This window comes from Halyomorpha halys, unplaced genomic scaffold (assembly GCF_000696795.3).
Source record: "Halyomorpha halys isolate HHAL.00 unplaced genomic scaffold, Hhal_1.1 Scaffold278.1, whole genome shotgun sequence".
Classification (NCBI taxonomy): Eukaryota; Metazoa; Arthropoda; class Insecta; order Hemiptera; family Pentatomidae; genus Halyomorpha; species Halyomorpha halys.
The window spans coordinates 126429-143630 of record NW_027109219.1 but is presented as its reverse complement, the minus strand read 5'-3'; the positions used below and the strand labels follow the sequence as shown (position 1 = coordinate 143630).

Genomic DNA, 17202 nt, shown 5'->3' with positions numbered 1-17202 from the left:
TATTGTATTTAGTTAAAATTAAACATTTACAAATACTTTATTATTGTGATTTGGTAACATAAATTCACCAATATATGCCATGACATTCGTTTTAGCTCCTCAAGAACGAAAGGTTGAAAAAAGCATACAATCAGCTTTCCAACGGTTCTTTTAACGTAGAAATCGGATAAAATGGCGAGGAGTTAGGATTGATTATGTGAACAATAGTCACTGGAAGAAAAATAAAATCTTCTGAATAAATGAAAATTTTCTAATTAACTTTGAGACTACACTAAAAACGAATATGAAATGTCCTTTTCTAAGAAAAAATTTGCAGACCTACTTTTCCCCGAGCAACATTATGTTGTTATAATATTTCGTAAATATAATATAGATTAATAGAATCAGTAATGGTTTTCTCTTATTTCTCGGAATAAGACGAATTGAAATAATAGCAATATAATATTGGAACGCTGTAATAATGTTTTGTGATTTTCTCTTAAAAATACAATGTGAATCGCTTGTGAATTCATCAAAATATAAACTTATAGGGATCATTTTAAAAAAACTGCACGTAAATCGGTCCAGCAATTAAGAAGTTTATTACGGACAAAGATTCGGCCATTCCCTTTTATATATGTAGATGGTTTAAAAATTCTATAGTATTTTTATTATATAATTTTATCCATACCTAAATATTCAGCAGCCTTCATCCTTCACAGTCTGTGCATTTCCTACTATTTCTGTCTGGTAGCTCGGTTTTTACCTGTTTACTTAAATTTATACGAAAATTCATGAAAGTTAATTGATGTTTTAAAAGTTATTTTAATTTTTAAATATCGTTATCTGCATTGTTGGAAAAAGTAATTACTATAATTTGCAGTTTCAGCAGTACAATTGCAATTACTCCGTGAACTACTGTAATTGTAAATGTGGTTAGCTGATTTCAAGTTAATAACAGCTAAATTTTTTTATGATTGTTATCCCCCCCCCCAGAATTCTAAGTATTATGGTTTATTAATTTGTTTGCGAAAATGTTGAAAATAAATATAAAATCGATTTTATGATCCCGTGCGTATTGATTCATTTTGACTTTTAGGTTTCGTGCCTATTAAAATTATGTTCAAATGAACTTAATCCATATATGCGTTAAATTATATGTAATTGTAATAGCAATTACTAAGGGTCAAGAAGTAATTGGAATTAAAACTGCAATTACTTAGCATCAAGAAGTAATAGCAATTGAGTATCAAGGTATAATTACGGTAATTGAATGTAGTAATTGCAATTACTTTTACAGATTTACAATAATTGTAATTGTCTCTTACAAATACATCAGTGTAATTGATCTTTAAAACAAAAAAACAACAGCGCTTATTCATCCCTATTCCGTCAGTCTGCTGGTGTACCTCAGGGTAATATCCTTGGTCCTATCCTTTATACATTTTTCACAGCTGATATCCCAACCCATCCTAACACTATCCTCACCATGTATGCCGATTACACATGTCTATTATCAGTGAACAATGATCCTTACATTGTATCCCAAACCCTCCAATCCCTCATCACCACCCTTGAAGAATGGTGCCAAAACTGGAGGATTAAAATTAATTCCAATAAATCCCACCAAATCACATTTACCCTTCGACGTAACCAATGACCTCTTGCCCTACAGTTTCCTTTGATAATACCCCACTTATTCCTGTCGAACTGATCCGTTACTCAGGACTACATCTGGACAAACGACTGACTTGAAATCCTCATACAAGACTAAAAAGACAAGAAACTGCTCGTCGATTCCGACTATTACAACATTTACAAGACAAACGGTCTAAATTGCCAATCCATTACAAAAGACTGATCTACGTGACTATCATAAGGCCTATTTTGACATACAGAGTTGATCTTTGGGGCTCCACTAAACCTTCGAATTCCTCTCGTATCCAATCCTTACAGTCCAAAATCCTTCGTAAAATCCTTAATGCTCCTTACTTTGTCACAAATCAAGTCATCCGTCAGGACCTCAATGTTCCATATGTTGCCGATTTGGCCAGAACCAGATCCCTTCCATGATAAACTTCCCAACCACCCAAATCCACTTGTTTCTAACCTGGCTTTTGCTTCATTACCTACATAATCCTCCTAGGCGTCTGAAAAGAAGATGGCCTCGAGATCTTCTCCTCTAGAAATGTTATAGGAGTTCTATCAATGGGTAGATTCTTCACATGTTTGTATCATGTCACTATGTCACCTACAACAAATTTACTTGTTGTATATATTTTTATACAGTTGTAAATATCAATAAATAAATTACTAAAAAAAATATATATATATTTAATTTTTTTTCTATGGTTGGCTCTACAGACCTCGTAGATGTTAGGCCACCCGAACCAGCCTTCTCCATGCCTTCGTGAGAAACCTGTGATGTTTCTGGCTACCGCTACCCAGTTTGCTGCATGCAGCTCTTTCACATCATTGTTGATTCTGTCTAGCCATCAGGTTTTTGGCCTCCCACCTAGCTTCTTGCCAACTATATATATATGGCTAGTTCATGACACATTTTTCTTAATGGTATAACGTTTTCTAATGTGCCACAATGTGTGTACATGGTGGTGGTGGTAACATGTAGGAATATAGCTGAGTATCTAGCATCCATACATGGGGATGGACTTCAAATTATATTATGTACTTCATTACTTTTTGCCATCTGAAATGAAAGGATATAGATAATTTAAAATTCTTTTAGATGAATAAATATTAAATTAACTACGCAATAAACCATTGCAATTTTTGACCTGGGAAAGGTCACCTGTGATGTTTCTGATCATCGATCCCTCAGCTGAAGGTCATAAATGATTCAGAGCTCGATGGAGTGTGGCTTTGGTACTCCTTCCATCGGGCAGTCCCCTGATGTCAATGTGTCATTAGCGATTCTGTTCTCATATCAAGTAAAATTGATGTGTTTGTCCATCTGAATCATTAAAAATTTGATCCTTCGAAATGCAATTCAGCTTCTTATTGCAACATATAACAGAGGCAACAATGATGTTCTACTTGATAAAAAAAAAGTAATAAATTACCATCTTTAGTTATTATTGACTTACTTTGAAATGCATTACGACTAAACTAGCAACTATTTTAACACTTCTGGACGTAGCTGCCATGGTAGGTCACCAAAGAAGAATCAGTAGCGGTAAAGGAACATCTTGATGTTCCAAAGAGGTAATTCATTAGAATCGGATATTCCAAATTATAAACATTTTGACTCAACTCAAAGAGGATCAAAGAGAGAGAAATAACTCTTAAGTAAAGGAAAAAAGTAGTTCGGAGGAATGAACAAATAATTGATTGGCATTCTTCCAGACTTCGAAATAATGAACATGCTATTTTCATAAATATTATTTTTCAAACCTTAATCATTTAATGAATTTCAGAAATTATCAATTTATGAAACATCTCTGTTCAAGTGTCTTTATGGTTGTGTACATAAGTGTGTCTATGGTCGGGAGGGAGGTTGAAAAGTTATATAGCTACACCTTAATAACTTTTCAACCCTTCCTTCCCCAGTAAATTATTGAGTAAGCCTCTTAGTCGAGTATTACTAGGAATGGGATTTTTTTTTCATGTTTTTACATATTTTTGCTACTACTCTTATATACATCTTTATCCCTCATAAGAACACTTTGTTTTCACTTTGGGTATTTTTAACAATTTTATTTCAGATATCTTTTAATATTTCATTTTTGATTTATATATTTTTCATTAAAAGCACAAATTTTAGTACATATTTCAACCCATATTTCCTTGTTCACCTGTTACCTTTTTCTTTTAATCTGTATGAAATTCTTGGCAATTAGGAAAAAAAAAATCTGTGAGATCAATGATTCCATCTATTTTTTAAAAATTACAATCAGATTTCCGTTGCAATATAAATTTCTGCTCCACTCTTGTATTTTCTATTTCAAATATTAAGTATTTTCCCAATGTGTCGTAGGAAATAAAGCCTATTGCTTCGTGGAAGAACCGTTTAAGCATCAACAGATCAACAAAAATGTAAAAAATTATAACAGCAATTAACACATACTGAAAATGAGACTTTTGGAAAACACAGATTTTTTAAAAACACGTATTTGACAAAATATGCCTGATGAAATACTTATTAGGTGAAACATTATCTTCACGAAATTATCAGAGAATATTAAACGATAATTTGAACTAAAGCATTGAACATCGATTCATAAACATTATTATTAGCGTCTTAGTTCTTGAATTTTTAATACTTTCAAGCAACTATGAATGAACCATTAATAATTAAATATCGTACTCATGACAATTCTAACAATAGTTTCATCTATAGCCAATTTTTTACCATCTCTGCTTTAAAATACTATTAGAACCTATTGCGTCTGTGAATGTGGAACAGATGTTCGGTCGATTTAAATCGATTTCGCGACACATTTGATTTTAAAAATTCTTTTAAATTAAAAAATAAAATTTATCTCACTTGCAAATTTATTGATGAGAATGATGTCAAATCCAAACAATCATAGCAATTAATATAATTGTTTTCTTTTTTAAAATCTTAATCACGACAAATTAAAATATTCGTTTACTTTCAGGGTTTTTAAAGTTAAATTTCCTCATTTTTTAAAACTAAATAATTCTATTACATTATTACTATTTTAATATTATATTATTATTATTTTTAATTTAATATTTCAGGACCAAAACGATTATATTCATGCATATACTATGTAATTATTTATTTTGATTTTTTACTAAATAGAGTAGTCTAGAATTGAGGACAAATCATTGAAATAGTTACTTTAAATTAAATATAGGATATTATTTCGCAGAAGGCATTTCTTTTTACGCATAACATTTTAGCAATATCGCTCACAGAGACCTAATGAAATGTCTGACAGTATCGAGTTCTTGTGTCCCATGTGTGTTAAATACCCTACATATTAATGTGACATGTTTTTAAAGATGATTTTTATATTTCATAAAGGCGGAAAATTTACGCGACCTTTTCCTTGATCACAACCTGGCCCCTGCTTCATAATGAAAGCTAACAGTATTGGTTCATAGAACAAGTATAGAAACAAAGTGGTAATTACACTAACACTTTTTTTTTCATTATAGGGAGGACTATTAGTGATATTACTGGATTTAAAAAGTACTAAAGAACAAACTACTATTGTACAAGTCGGTGTAATTTTATTAAGTCAAGACGACAAGACTAATAGTATTAGTTAGTACTTTATTATGAAACAGGGCCCAGGTGAAGTTGCGATCTTGGTATTAAAAGCTAACAACTTTTTCTTCGGTTATAATTTTGTGTTAAAATGAACTTGAAGCTCTTGATGGTGTGAATAACGAATATAGATTTTTGTTGAAATGACATAATCGATTCGGAACTATTACTCATGGAAGTAGTCATACACGGAAGGACGTTTAGATTGACCAGGTCGCTGACCTCTGCTCATGTTAGCTAGCGGTTTTTAAATGTTTTTTGTATAAAATACCGTATATGAAATACTTCTTTATTTTTTTTTCGTTTATTGTTTGATAATTCGATTTCAAATTTCATCATCGTCGATAAATATATTAAAAAAATTTAAATTACTTAGTACCACAATATTTATAGAAATGTTGGCCTCAATCGGCTAGAAATGATGGCGATAAAAAATCTCAAAGGTAGGGAACCTGAACCAGATGATACCATTGAATGACAGCAGTTGTGGCCTCTGGATTCAGAAGTCCTGTTATTTGGTTATTTATTCTACCAAAAGATTCGGCTGACCTGCTATTTGCATCTTAATCCTATTTCGAGGGAAGCGATAAAACAGATCTGAAGCTAGACGTGAAATACCGGGAGGTATCTGCAGACCCAGATCAAATCGGGGCGAGCGCTTCACTACTGATACGCCACACGCCACTTCCTGGAAATGGTGTTTCGCAGCGTCAACTCCTTTCGACTATCGGAGGCCGAAGATGAGACGAAGCTGGAGGGTTGGGTATTAGGTTGAGAAACGCTAAGCGATTTCAGCCTATAATTATAGGAGGTACTTTAGTCCAACACATACCACAAAAGTATGTGCTTCATGATACATTGTAAATGCATTTCCTTCTTTGAAGACTTTATAAAACGATTTAAGATGAGAATTCAGACGACGAAGTTATATCTCGACGTACGTCAAAAATAATAATCCGTAAGGTAATGCAATATTATTGTGCTTGATGGCTTGATGATGGAAGCTTTGCTGAACGATTCGGCTGAATTTGAGAGATCTTGAACGGAGAAACTGGCCATAACTCCAGTATTATATTCACAAAAGGTCCCTAACAATCTTCGTGGAGGGTCATTTGAATAGCTAAGACTGTTCTAATAAGCTAAGGTGTACTAGGATTAGGATGGTGTATCAGTTTCTGACGCAAGTATGAAAATTTATATTTATATTTATTATAGATAACATCAAGGATATATGGGATGAGGTCTTGCTGTAAGGGTTTATTGCTTACGTAATATGAAAGATTGACTATTGCTCAAAGGACTTTAGGACTCAAAGGATTGGGTAAGCTTAGTGATCGAAAGAATTTCTATCCTCCAGAGTTCAAGTCCTTAAGCCCAGATTGGTTTCACTATCATCTTTTAGATTAATATTTTGTTTTAAGTTGATAGATAACCTATTTACTCCCGTGGTGCCCAGTGATAATATTCTTGAGTTCAAATGTACCAATAAAAACTGTACAAATAATGAAGATATCAAAAGTATATTTCTGTTAGTTCAAAACAAAACTTGGATGTTCTGTCGTAATAAAATTTTATAGAGGATCCTGGAATGATAATGCAGATATTTGGTTTTAAAGAAGCTTTCTAAAAAACGTGCGGTTTAATTGAATATATTATCTCTGTCGAGGCAATCTGTAAAGCTGTGATGAACTGCGAAGTTATAATCCTTTTAATAGAGATTGAGTGGGGACTAGAAGATATGGTAATGAAGGTTGGTAGGCATCGCTTGAAAAGGTCAACGGTTAAGAAGGCTGTTTCTTGTTGAGCTTTGTTTTATTGGCCCATAACGGCTACCAAGCAACCAACGGGTAAATAGCAATATGGGGATTTATTAGTGCCGCAGTATCCGCAGGCGTTAAGTATGTTCGCTAATTCTTCTAATGGAAAAAACTACATTATTTTGTAAACGTTTTTAAAAGTTTTTTTTTATCATTTTATGTCTAGCCCAATCTTTTCCACTTTTTGCCGGTATCTCATGTAGCGTCAAGATATAATTTTGATCAGCTCTTTACGATGAGAATGAAATATACTGAGCCTTTCCTTCAGGTACAGTATTCATCTCCGATTTTTAATTCAAGTATTTAATAACTTGTTATCATTTCTTTCCATTTAGCTAGTCTTGGGACTGGCCGACAGAAGGCAATCTTCTGATCAAACTTCGTCAAGGTACAATGTTCAATTGTAGCTCATTACAAAGAGGATTAAAACATTTTCCCTACTTATATTATGCAGCTACGATTATTATTTTTCGAGATATTTTAATCTAAATGTAAAAAAAAATTGAGCGTTGCCTCCCACCACTATCGCTTCATCTCGAGTATTCCTTAGCGTCACGAAATCAATACAATTTACATTTATCAATTTGTATATATTTTTTCTTCTTGAGTTGTAGAACTTTTAATTCGAAATTCATCTTAGTTTTTAAATGAGAAATATTCAGTCGATTGAAAGAAATGAACGTTTAATGGAACGAGATTTGCGATTACATCATAAAACACTCGTATATAAATACAATGCTATATGTATATTAACTCTCTCTACTGAAAACGGTAGAGTAGTTTATTAAAACTTTTCGGACGTTACATCATACTTTAAATATCCAAAATAAATTTACTCGAAAACAGGAATAACTTCTACGGTCTGTCCTTAGGGCCTATATGCTCATATTGGTATAGTGAATAAATTTTTCGAAGTTGTATGAATAATTTAACTGTGCAATTAAAAGGAAGAGTTTTGAAGTCTCACATTTATAGACTCCATCACGATTTTCTTTTATTTAATCTTCTTTGTCCCAGCCCAAAAGGCTCAATGAAAATAAGTGACTCTTCGATAAATTTACTTACAGCATTTTAAGGGACTTTTTTTTTTAACTTGGCACACTTCATTTAACTGAAAGGTCCTCCATACCACCAAAAACCATGTATCTTCCCTTCAGCCCATCGTTCTTTCAGTAACCCTATAGTAAGCCATGTTGAACTGGCTATAATCTGATGAAAGGTAAACAGTAGGTGGCTGACCTATCGACCTACCCTTATCTCGATTCCTAAGCCGCGATTACGAAGGAGACCCGCTGGCTCGGCTGCTATCTCCCGAGGGGCCTTCACCTGCAGAACAGTATCTCATGGGCCCCTTACCGAATACTACAATGGTTCCAACGAGGTAGAATAAAACCATTTGTGACTATTGACGTTTAAGGGGCTTTGTGCTTGTAGCAAGATTAATGGCATTTCAGAACCAGATTAAGTACCTACCTTGTTTAAATTTAAATATTGATTTTATGAAGCACATTCTGTTTAAGAGGCTTTGTTTCCTTCTGTTTAAAAACCTTTGTTTTCTTTACTTCAAGTCTTGTTTTGTTTTTTTACTCGAAAGTACTATTCATCGGGATTAATTGTGTCTGGGAGAAAACTATGTACGCCTTTCTCTTCATCTCCATTAGTTTTAGACTTCGAATAAAAAATAACCCGGAGTAAATAATTTTTTAGAGTAAAGTCATTGTTCTAAATAACTTTTTTAGTATTGTTTGTCTCAATCCAAAGCAAACAGTTGTCGCTGTTCATGTTCTGTGGATGTGAAACTATGAAACCGAAGCAGCGATATGTTATATTTATTTTTTCGTTCGTCGCTACCGATTGTAGAGAATTAGTATATTCAAATGTGAAATGAAAAAAAATATTTTCTCTGAATCGAAAATTTTCACTCACATTTTTAGGCATCAAGGAACAAATTTGGTTCCGTAACTGGCTGTAGTAAAATATGTGTTTCTCAAAGTTGGTGAAAAGTTGAGTATATATATCACTATTACTTCACACTTAGAAAAATTACTTTCCTAGATAAAACTGATCAAAAACGCCTCTGGTATACTTTACTCTCAAACGAAAAATCTTTTACCTTGAAATATAAGTAATCAAGTACCAAATAGAATATGCAGAAAAAGGATAAATTTCAGAGAGAAAATAAAAGGATTAAAAAAAATAGTGAGGAAATCTTGCTAACCCATAAACTTGGACTTTTTTTTTTGTTATTCTTCATAATTATTTATTAATTTCTATAGAGATCTGTTAAATTTGAAATATAACCGAAGTGATTTATAAACATTGTACTGTAATTTGATTTCATACCCTCCTCAATGGAGATCCCAGCGTTCTGAGATTTCGCACATAGAAGATATTCTATTATAACGATTTTCTTAAAATATGAGTTACAAATTATTTTTTTTTTTCCGGATCCCTCTAAAACAGAAAGGAAAAGACATGAATTAGTTGCATTATGCATTTGTTACTTAAATCCGATTGAATACAGACCTTTTTCTACCGTTGGTACTTTATGAGATACTTAGCTGTTGTTTGTAATTTCCATACAGTGAGAATACTACTATAAAAGAATTTGTAGGTGAGGGGCCTCCGACGATAAATTCTAATACCTATGATTTCGATTAAATACCCTTATGATAGATTGATACCCTGAAGCGAAATATATTTCAATCTCTTTTTGCCATAGGCTAAAATTTTTCAAATGGTTGTACGAAGCCTTATCTGTATCGTTTCTGATGCTCGATTCCAACTTGTTGAAGTTGACTTTAAGTTTTTGGACAGTAAAAATAAATGACAATCTTACCACTACATCCAGAATACGTTGTAACCTCTTTGTTAAAACCGACTTTCCTGTTCAGATTGAAGCACTTACATGATGAAAAACCTAATAAATCACTTGGAGGAAAGATTAGTAATTGATTTCTATTCTATAGCTTCCGTCATCCTTTTTTTTTTTTAATGATAAAATAAATAAGGTATTTAACCAATCAGCGATCAAGTTAGCATAGCGTCCTATCGTAGTCCAAAATATGTTGAGAATATTTAACATTTTGGTGTGAGGTTATAATAAATAAAAATATGTTTACAATCTTTCAATTGATATGTACCTTAAGTTCAACAATCCTTGCCCTGGTAGAAGTTCCATTACCTAAAAGTGATAGGTACGATCCTTCAAAGGATTTTACTTGTTTCGATGGACAAGATTCAATACCTTTCGCTTATGTAAATGATGATTACTGCGACTGTGAGGATGGATCCGATGAACCAGGAACTTCTGCTTGTCCAAACGGAACATTTTTCTGTAAGAATATAGGACATATTCCCCAAAGCATTCCATCGTCGAGAGTAAATGACGGATTCTGCGATTGCTGTGATGCTTCAGATGAATATTTGACTGGTAAATGTGTATACCATTGTGACATAATTGGATCGAAGGCAAATCAATTAAAAGAAACGAAGAACCAAATTTTCATTCTCGGAAACCGATTGAGGCTTCAACTATTGGCAACAGGAAATCGAATGAAGGTAGAAAGGGAGCTAGCTATGATTAAATTAGAAAATAAGCGATTGAAACATTTGAAAGTTTTAGAAGAAAAAGAATATCAGAAAGATGTCTTAGATAAACAAAAAGTTGAACAATTACAATCAAAGAGTACTAAATCAATGCAAGAACAGAAGGAAGAGGAAGAAAATAAAGTAGTTGATGGTATATTCTCTGCTGTTGATGCCAATCATGATGGCATCTTAGAACTTGCAGAAATAAAAAAAAGACCAATATTTGATGAGGACAAAGATGGTACTGTATCTAAGGAAGAAATTGAATATTTTTTTGGTTTCAATGGAAATGTTACCAGGTCTATATTTTATGAAACTGCTTGGCCAAAATTAAAACAGTTATACTTATTTGATAAGCTAGATTTTCTTCGTTCTAATCGTGCAAATAATAATTATGATAGGGAATCTGATACTGAAAGAAATGATGAAATTACTGAAGAAAAATATGATGCAAGTACAAAAGAAATTATACAAAAATCCAAGGAAGCATACTTACATTACAAAACTGCTAAAGAAATATTAGAAGGTATAGAACAAGAAATTGCCTCCCTTAAAAATGTACTATCGATGGATTATGGACCAGAAAATGAATTCGCTGTGTGGGAAGGAGAGTGCTTTAAATATTTTGATCAATCTTTTCATTATAAAATATGTCCTTTTGATAAAGTATTACAGTCTCATAGAGCTGACGGACCAGAAACCATACTTGGTAACTGGGCAGGGTGGTTAGATAAAGAATACAAAACAATGTTATATGATGGAGGTGAATTTTGTTGGAAGGACTATCGTAGAACAGTGAAGGTAGTAATCAGTTGTGGTATAGCAAATGAAGTTGTAAGAGTTTCAGAACCAACTAAATGTGAATATATTTTTGAAATGCTATCACCAGCAGCATGTAATATTCTAGACACATGTTTTATTCATGATGAATTGTAGTTGTTTAGGTATATTGATAATAATAAATATAACTGTTTACTTAATTATATTGTCTTAATTTACTACACTTATTAATACAATGAAAATCCTCGAAATTAACAAGTAATAAATTATTATGTATTAAATAAAAACTAAAAATGATTTTATTATACTTCTACAGATACAAACCTTTAAAAAAGGGACTAACTCTTACATAAGCTACATCTTTCTCACAATATCAATCTAAAGAAGAAAGAATCTAATAGACTTCATTTCCAAATAATGGATAATAAGCAGTTTTGATTTCAATTATTGTTCATTTTTGTTTTTTTCTGTTTTTATAAATGAGTGGTTAGTAATTAAAATGATAATTTACTTCTTCACAAGTTTTATGATAAAAAATAACAGTAATCGATGATGGATCACTAAAATTTTTATCAAATTTAGCTGTGCCAAATTACTGGTAATAATAGCTAATAGTTTACAACTATTTTTGTTTCACTTTTGACCGCAACCCTGACCATCTTATATATCAATTTTTACGGTCAACTATATATACATATATAAAAAAAAAATAAAAAATAGCAGACAAATATTTTTTTTAATTTGATGACAATTTTTATATTATTTTCTTTACTATAGATATAAAAATGTCAGAATCAGTAGCTATTTCTTGTAGTTTCTCCTTATGAGAGGTACCTATAGCATTGTATTTTCATTTCCTTAAATTCAGAACAACTCAGAAAATGAATTAATTTCAACCAGGATGACATGCAAGTTATTATTTTTAATAAAATTCATGCATATATCTATGTTATGCGTATTTTTTTTATTTATTTGTGTTGTGATCTAAAATTTGAAACATAATGAATGAAGTGATTTATAAAATTTGTACTGCGATTTGATTTCATACCCTCCTCAAAAGTGGAGGTCCTAGCATTCTAAGAGTTTGCACATCTGTTAAGAGATTTCTTTCAAACATACATTACAAATTTAATAACCAGTGCCTGTGATTAAATACCTGATGCAAAATTTATTTTAATGACTTTCAATTTATTTTTGCCAGAGACTATCATTTTTCAAAAGGTTTTACAATAGCATATTGGTTTGAATTCTGAATCTTGGTTCCGGTTCAAACCTGTTAGAGTTGACTTTCAGTATTGGACTATCAAAATAAATCACAGATAAAAAATTGCAAAAAAAAGTCTTAGAACACAAGGGTAGAATAACACAATCTAAATTCCCACATTATAAACACAAACTCGTGATGCTAAGAGGGTTCTGAGAGTCTCTTTACTCCATTAAAATTAAGAAAGCCCCTTAAAAAAATATGTAACTAATGTGCTAATCCATAATAACTTCAATTATGGTTACCATTATTTCCTTGACTATTTATTGATTTTATTAAGGCAATTGAAGAATCAATCTTTCAGATAATAATAGTAATGCCAATTTGTTTTGCAGAAGCTGGTGAGGCAGTTAAAGAGAAGGCTGGAGAAATAGTAGAGGATGTAGAAGAAAAGGTGACATCAGTTTTCAGCTCAGAGAAATCAGCTGCTGAAGAGGCAGTTGAAAAGGCAAAGGAAGAAGCGAAAGCAGAAGTAGAAAGCACAACAGAAAAAGCTCTGGAGGAAGTTGAAAAAGCTAAAGAAGATGTACAGAAAGCCGAAGAAGAAATTAAAAAGACCAGTGAAGCTGTTCTTGAGGATATAGAGGATGAAAGTATAAAAAAGGAGTAAGTGGTATAACAGGTGAACTTGATAAGACAGAGTCAATTAGCTAAGTTAATTAGTACACAAATTTATTTTACTTTTACTTAAATTAAGATATTGGATTCAAGCCAAGCACATCAATAAATAAAAAATATAATATAAAAAGTTCTCCGAATACATAGTGTTTTTGACACTATTATTTTATTCGATGATTTAAAATCCATAGATTTAATAATACTCTGGTTGTATGATTAATCAGATGTTAATTATATACTCAATGAACGTTGATTAAAAATAAGATGTTTTTATAAAAAGATACTGTCACTATCACATACCGGTAGATTTACACTTGAAATATTTACTGTTAGAAATAACACTTTGTTGTAGTACAAGCTTATTGTAATTTCAAATAAACAAAATAAAATAAAAATCTGGATTAAGAACATTATCTGTTCAAATAAAAGCAAATATCTGTGATATTTTCAACATTGGTGAATATGTAATTTTTAAATAAATAGTTCTCATATTATCATCCACATATCTGTGATTAAATAAATGTGATATTATGTTTTTAATTTTTACAGGATGAAGTAAAATTTGATCCATTATAATACTATAATTATTTCATGATAAATTAATTAATTATAAATTTTGTCAAACATCAATTTAATATACACTGGATTCTATGAATTAAATGGAAAACTGTTTATTATTAATTCTATCAGGAACAAAATAATTGTTAAATTGTTAACCTCTTCAGTTACGAAATAAATCTACAGCTTTGTTACCTATACAAAAGTAATAGTCTTCCATTTTTTAAAAATTATTTGTCCGTTGTTCATATTTCTGTTTAAGAGGAAGTAAATGCATTAAAATAGGTAATTTCTTTAATTTCCTTAAAAAATGTGTTACTGCTTACAAAATATGTTATTGCTAATTGATTCTGTCTGTTGTAATAAAGATCAAATATTTTTAATGATATAGTCTGCTGGTGATCAATGAAACAATTTCCAAAACAGTTTACAATGTTTAAAGATATTGCTGCTAATAAAACTTCGATAAAATTTACAGAATACTAAGGAAATATTGATTTTTTTTTTAATTCTAGTAATTGCTAAATTAGTTTGTTAGGTATTAAAATATACATTGAATTTTTGAAAGCTTGTTTCCCTTATTAAATTCATTTGTTTCCTAAGTCATACATTGAACACCAGCAAGCAGTCTTTAATTTGTCGAAACATGAAAGTAAAAAAAAACAAACTTAAATGTATACAATATAATTATGTTTAAAATATTAAATCTTTAAGCTTCCCTAATATTGCACATCAATTTTAATTGATTTATTAATTTTATATTTATTTATTTCATTCACATTAACTGTATATGAAATATGGTGCCTGTTTATCTGAGCTTAATATTAATCATTATAACCAACTGCTCCCACCGATGTCTTGTATTTCATTTATTAGTGCTAAGTGGTGATCACAGCATCATCACAGCTGTAAAGAATCAGGTTCTATCAACTAGTAACCCATTATTTTCGACTTGATACGGAATTGAGAGCTTAGATAAATATAAATGTAAAAGATACTAGCTTTGATGTTTTAAACTCATTTCAAAGCTATGTTAGGAATTCAACAGAAGTTTAATAAGTATTTTTCCATGGCAGCCATTGTTTTGTTTATTCCTATAATCTTAAATTTATTTTCAAGCACTTCTATTCATGCAATTATAAATGTAATTACAACTGTTAATTTATACCATATCATTGTCAATTTACACTCCTAACATTAGCTTTCATAAGAACTAAGCACAAGGTGCTTGGTACAAATAAACAGTAACTTAGTGCTTACCACTAAGCTCACATAAACTAGGCCAAATGCTATTTTATTTATAGCCATGACTGAAAAAAAATATATATATTTTAAAAATTTTGAGCTGACTAATAATAATTTATGCATTTGAAAAGTACCAATAATGTTAAAATATGGATACAAAGATTCCCAAGACACAAGTATGTTTTAAAAAGAAATATCTTATATTTGTAATTTTTATTACTGATAATAATTACATTATCTATTTCGAGGTTTCATTGCTATAAATAATGCTTTAATTAATGTAGGTTTAGTTGCTAGTCACCTGTGAAGGAGATTGTAAAAGATGAGTAATACCTGATGTTGCTAAAAATGCACTTAAAGTAACCGATAGTGCCTTACATCATAAAATTGTTGTCGTTGTGTTGCTAAATAACTTGTTTTATCTGCTCATTAAACGTAGTGTCTTAGAAAAATTTATAAATAGCAAACACTACAGATAAGCTGTGTGAAATTTGTATTTGTTGTCACAATGTAAATAAGTGCTAAAACACAGCACGTTTGGTAAATTAATAAGCATTTAGTACATTTGATAAATACTGATACCATGGTTATAGTTTGGTTTAGAAGTAATGAGTTTTGTAGTTGACAAATCAGCCTGATACGCATGTTCAAAGTGTTTATTCCTACCAAAGATTATAAGACTTTTGAAAAATATTTAAAAGTTTGTTTGTAATAAAATTGATTTAAATAAAATCACTTGTTAAATCCGTGATTATCACATAAATCCATCTAACAGCATGCTTATAATGACACAGAACTTGCACTAAAATTATGTCTTTTCTTTTCTTATCTCTTATACTAAATTCCTAATTATTACAATATTTGCACCTATTAATTCTCATAGCTTCAAGGTAAAAAACATTTTGTAAAGTAAATAACAAGTAGAGTCTGAATTAGATGCATGAGTAATTTTTTGTTGATAGCAGCTATGCTTTATTTTCTGATGGGGGTAAGTTTCTTAAAAACAAAGCAGAGTTTTTCAAAATATTATGTATTTTTCTAATTATTTGGCACAGCTTTATAAGCCTTTAATCACGGTTTCAAAAAATAACTTTTTTTTTAATTGCTTGAGGGCAGGATTATAATTAGTGGAATGGATAGAGAAAGTTGATGTTATAAGAGCTTATAGTAGGCGATAATGATTTCAGTTCAAGAGGATCACCGAACTGTAGTGAGAGGATACATTCACCAGAAATCTGGACAAGGCCAGATGACAGCTCAGAAAAATTTCCTGCTTCAGAATTAGAAGATATCAAGCAAGAAATTGAAGAGGACTTGAAAGAAATGGAAGCCGATATGGTAAAACAGGATAGTAATGAAGATGAGACAGATAGCTTAAAGGAAGCTGCTTCCAACCTCATAAATGTTGCAGAAAAGATAGATGAGACATCAAGTAAGTTAGTAAATGAAACAGATGTTCCAGAAGCAACTGAAACAAATGCTCCAATAGCAACTGAAATGGATGATCCAGTAGTGACTAGAACAAATGATCCAATAGAAACTGAAACAAATGCTCCAATAATAATAACTGAAATAAATACTCCAATAACGACTGAAAAAAATGCAATAAGAACTGAAGCAAATTCTCCAATAGCAACAGATACAAATGTTTCAGTAGTGACTGAAACAAATGCACCAACAGTTACTGAAATAGCTGCTGACGAAACATTAGATAAACTACAGAGCCCTAAAGAAATTCTTGAAAATTCTGATCAGTTTGAAAAAGAGAAGGACGAAGAGGATAATGCTAAACATTCAAATGAAAGTGGTGAAGAGAATAACAACGAAAAAAATGGAGCAAGTGATGGTGTGGAAGCTGCCTAAAGAAAGATGATACGAATGAAGAGGTCCACTATCACTCTTGATATATAATTCTTGTATAAATTAAATATTTGTATTTTTTTTTTTTTTTTGTAAAATACACCTCTAAAATTAATATAGTGTATATGATAATGATTTATGATGTATATTTTCAATTTAGTAGCTTTAGTAGAAAATAATTAAATATGTCTCATTTTCGCTATTCAATACTTAGCAGGCTTTTGATAATTAGT

General features: G+C 31.0%; 2 protein-coding genes across 2 annotated transcripts in view; both read left to right on the top strand.

The window, feature by feature from the left end:
* LOC106680687 (uncharacterized) overlaps positions 1–17096 on the top strand; it is a 57980-nt gene extending 40884 nt beyond the window's left edge. Inside the window, exons 2-3 of the mRNA XM_014420564.3 lie at positions 13024–13294; positions 16297–17096. Coding sequence (XP_014276050.1) covers positions 13024–13294; positions 16297–16972 — 947 coding nt within the window. The 3' untranslated portion in view covers positions 16973–17096. The remainder of the gene's footprint in view (positions 1–13023; positions 13295–16296) is intronic.
* Positions 10095–11607, top strand: LOC106680686 (glucosidase 2 subunit beta). Its single transcript, XM_014420563.2, has one exon. It carries the CDS (start codon positions 10168–10170, stop codon positions 11578–11580), a length of 1413 nt encoding a protein of 470 aa, XP_014276049.1. The 5' UTR covers positions 10095–10167; the 3' UTR covers positions 11581–11607.
* Positions 17097–17202: the final 106 nt, after the last annotated feature.

Excerpts from the sequence above, each read along its gene's own strand:
- LOC106680686 (XM_014420563.2), top strand. The coding sequence starts at position 10,168 with ATGTTTACAATCTTTCAATTGATATGTACCTTAAGTTCAACAATCCTT.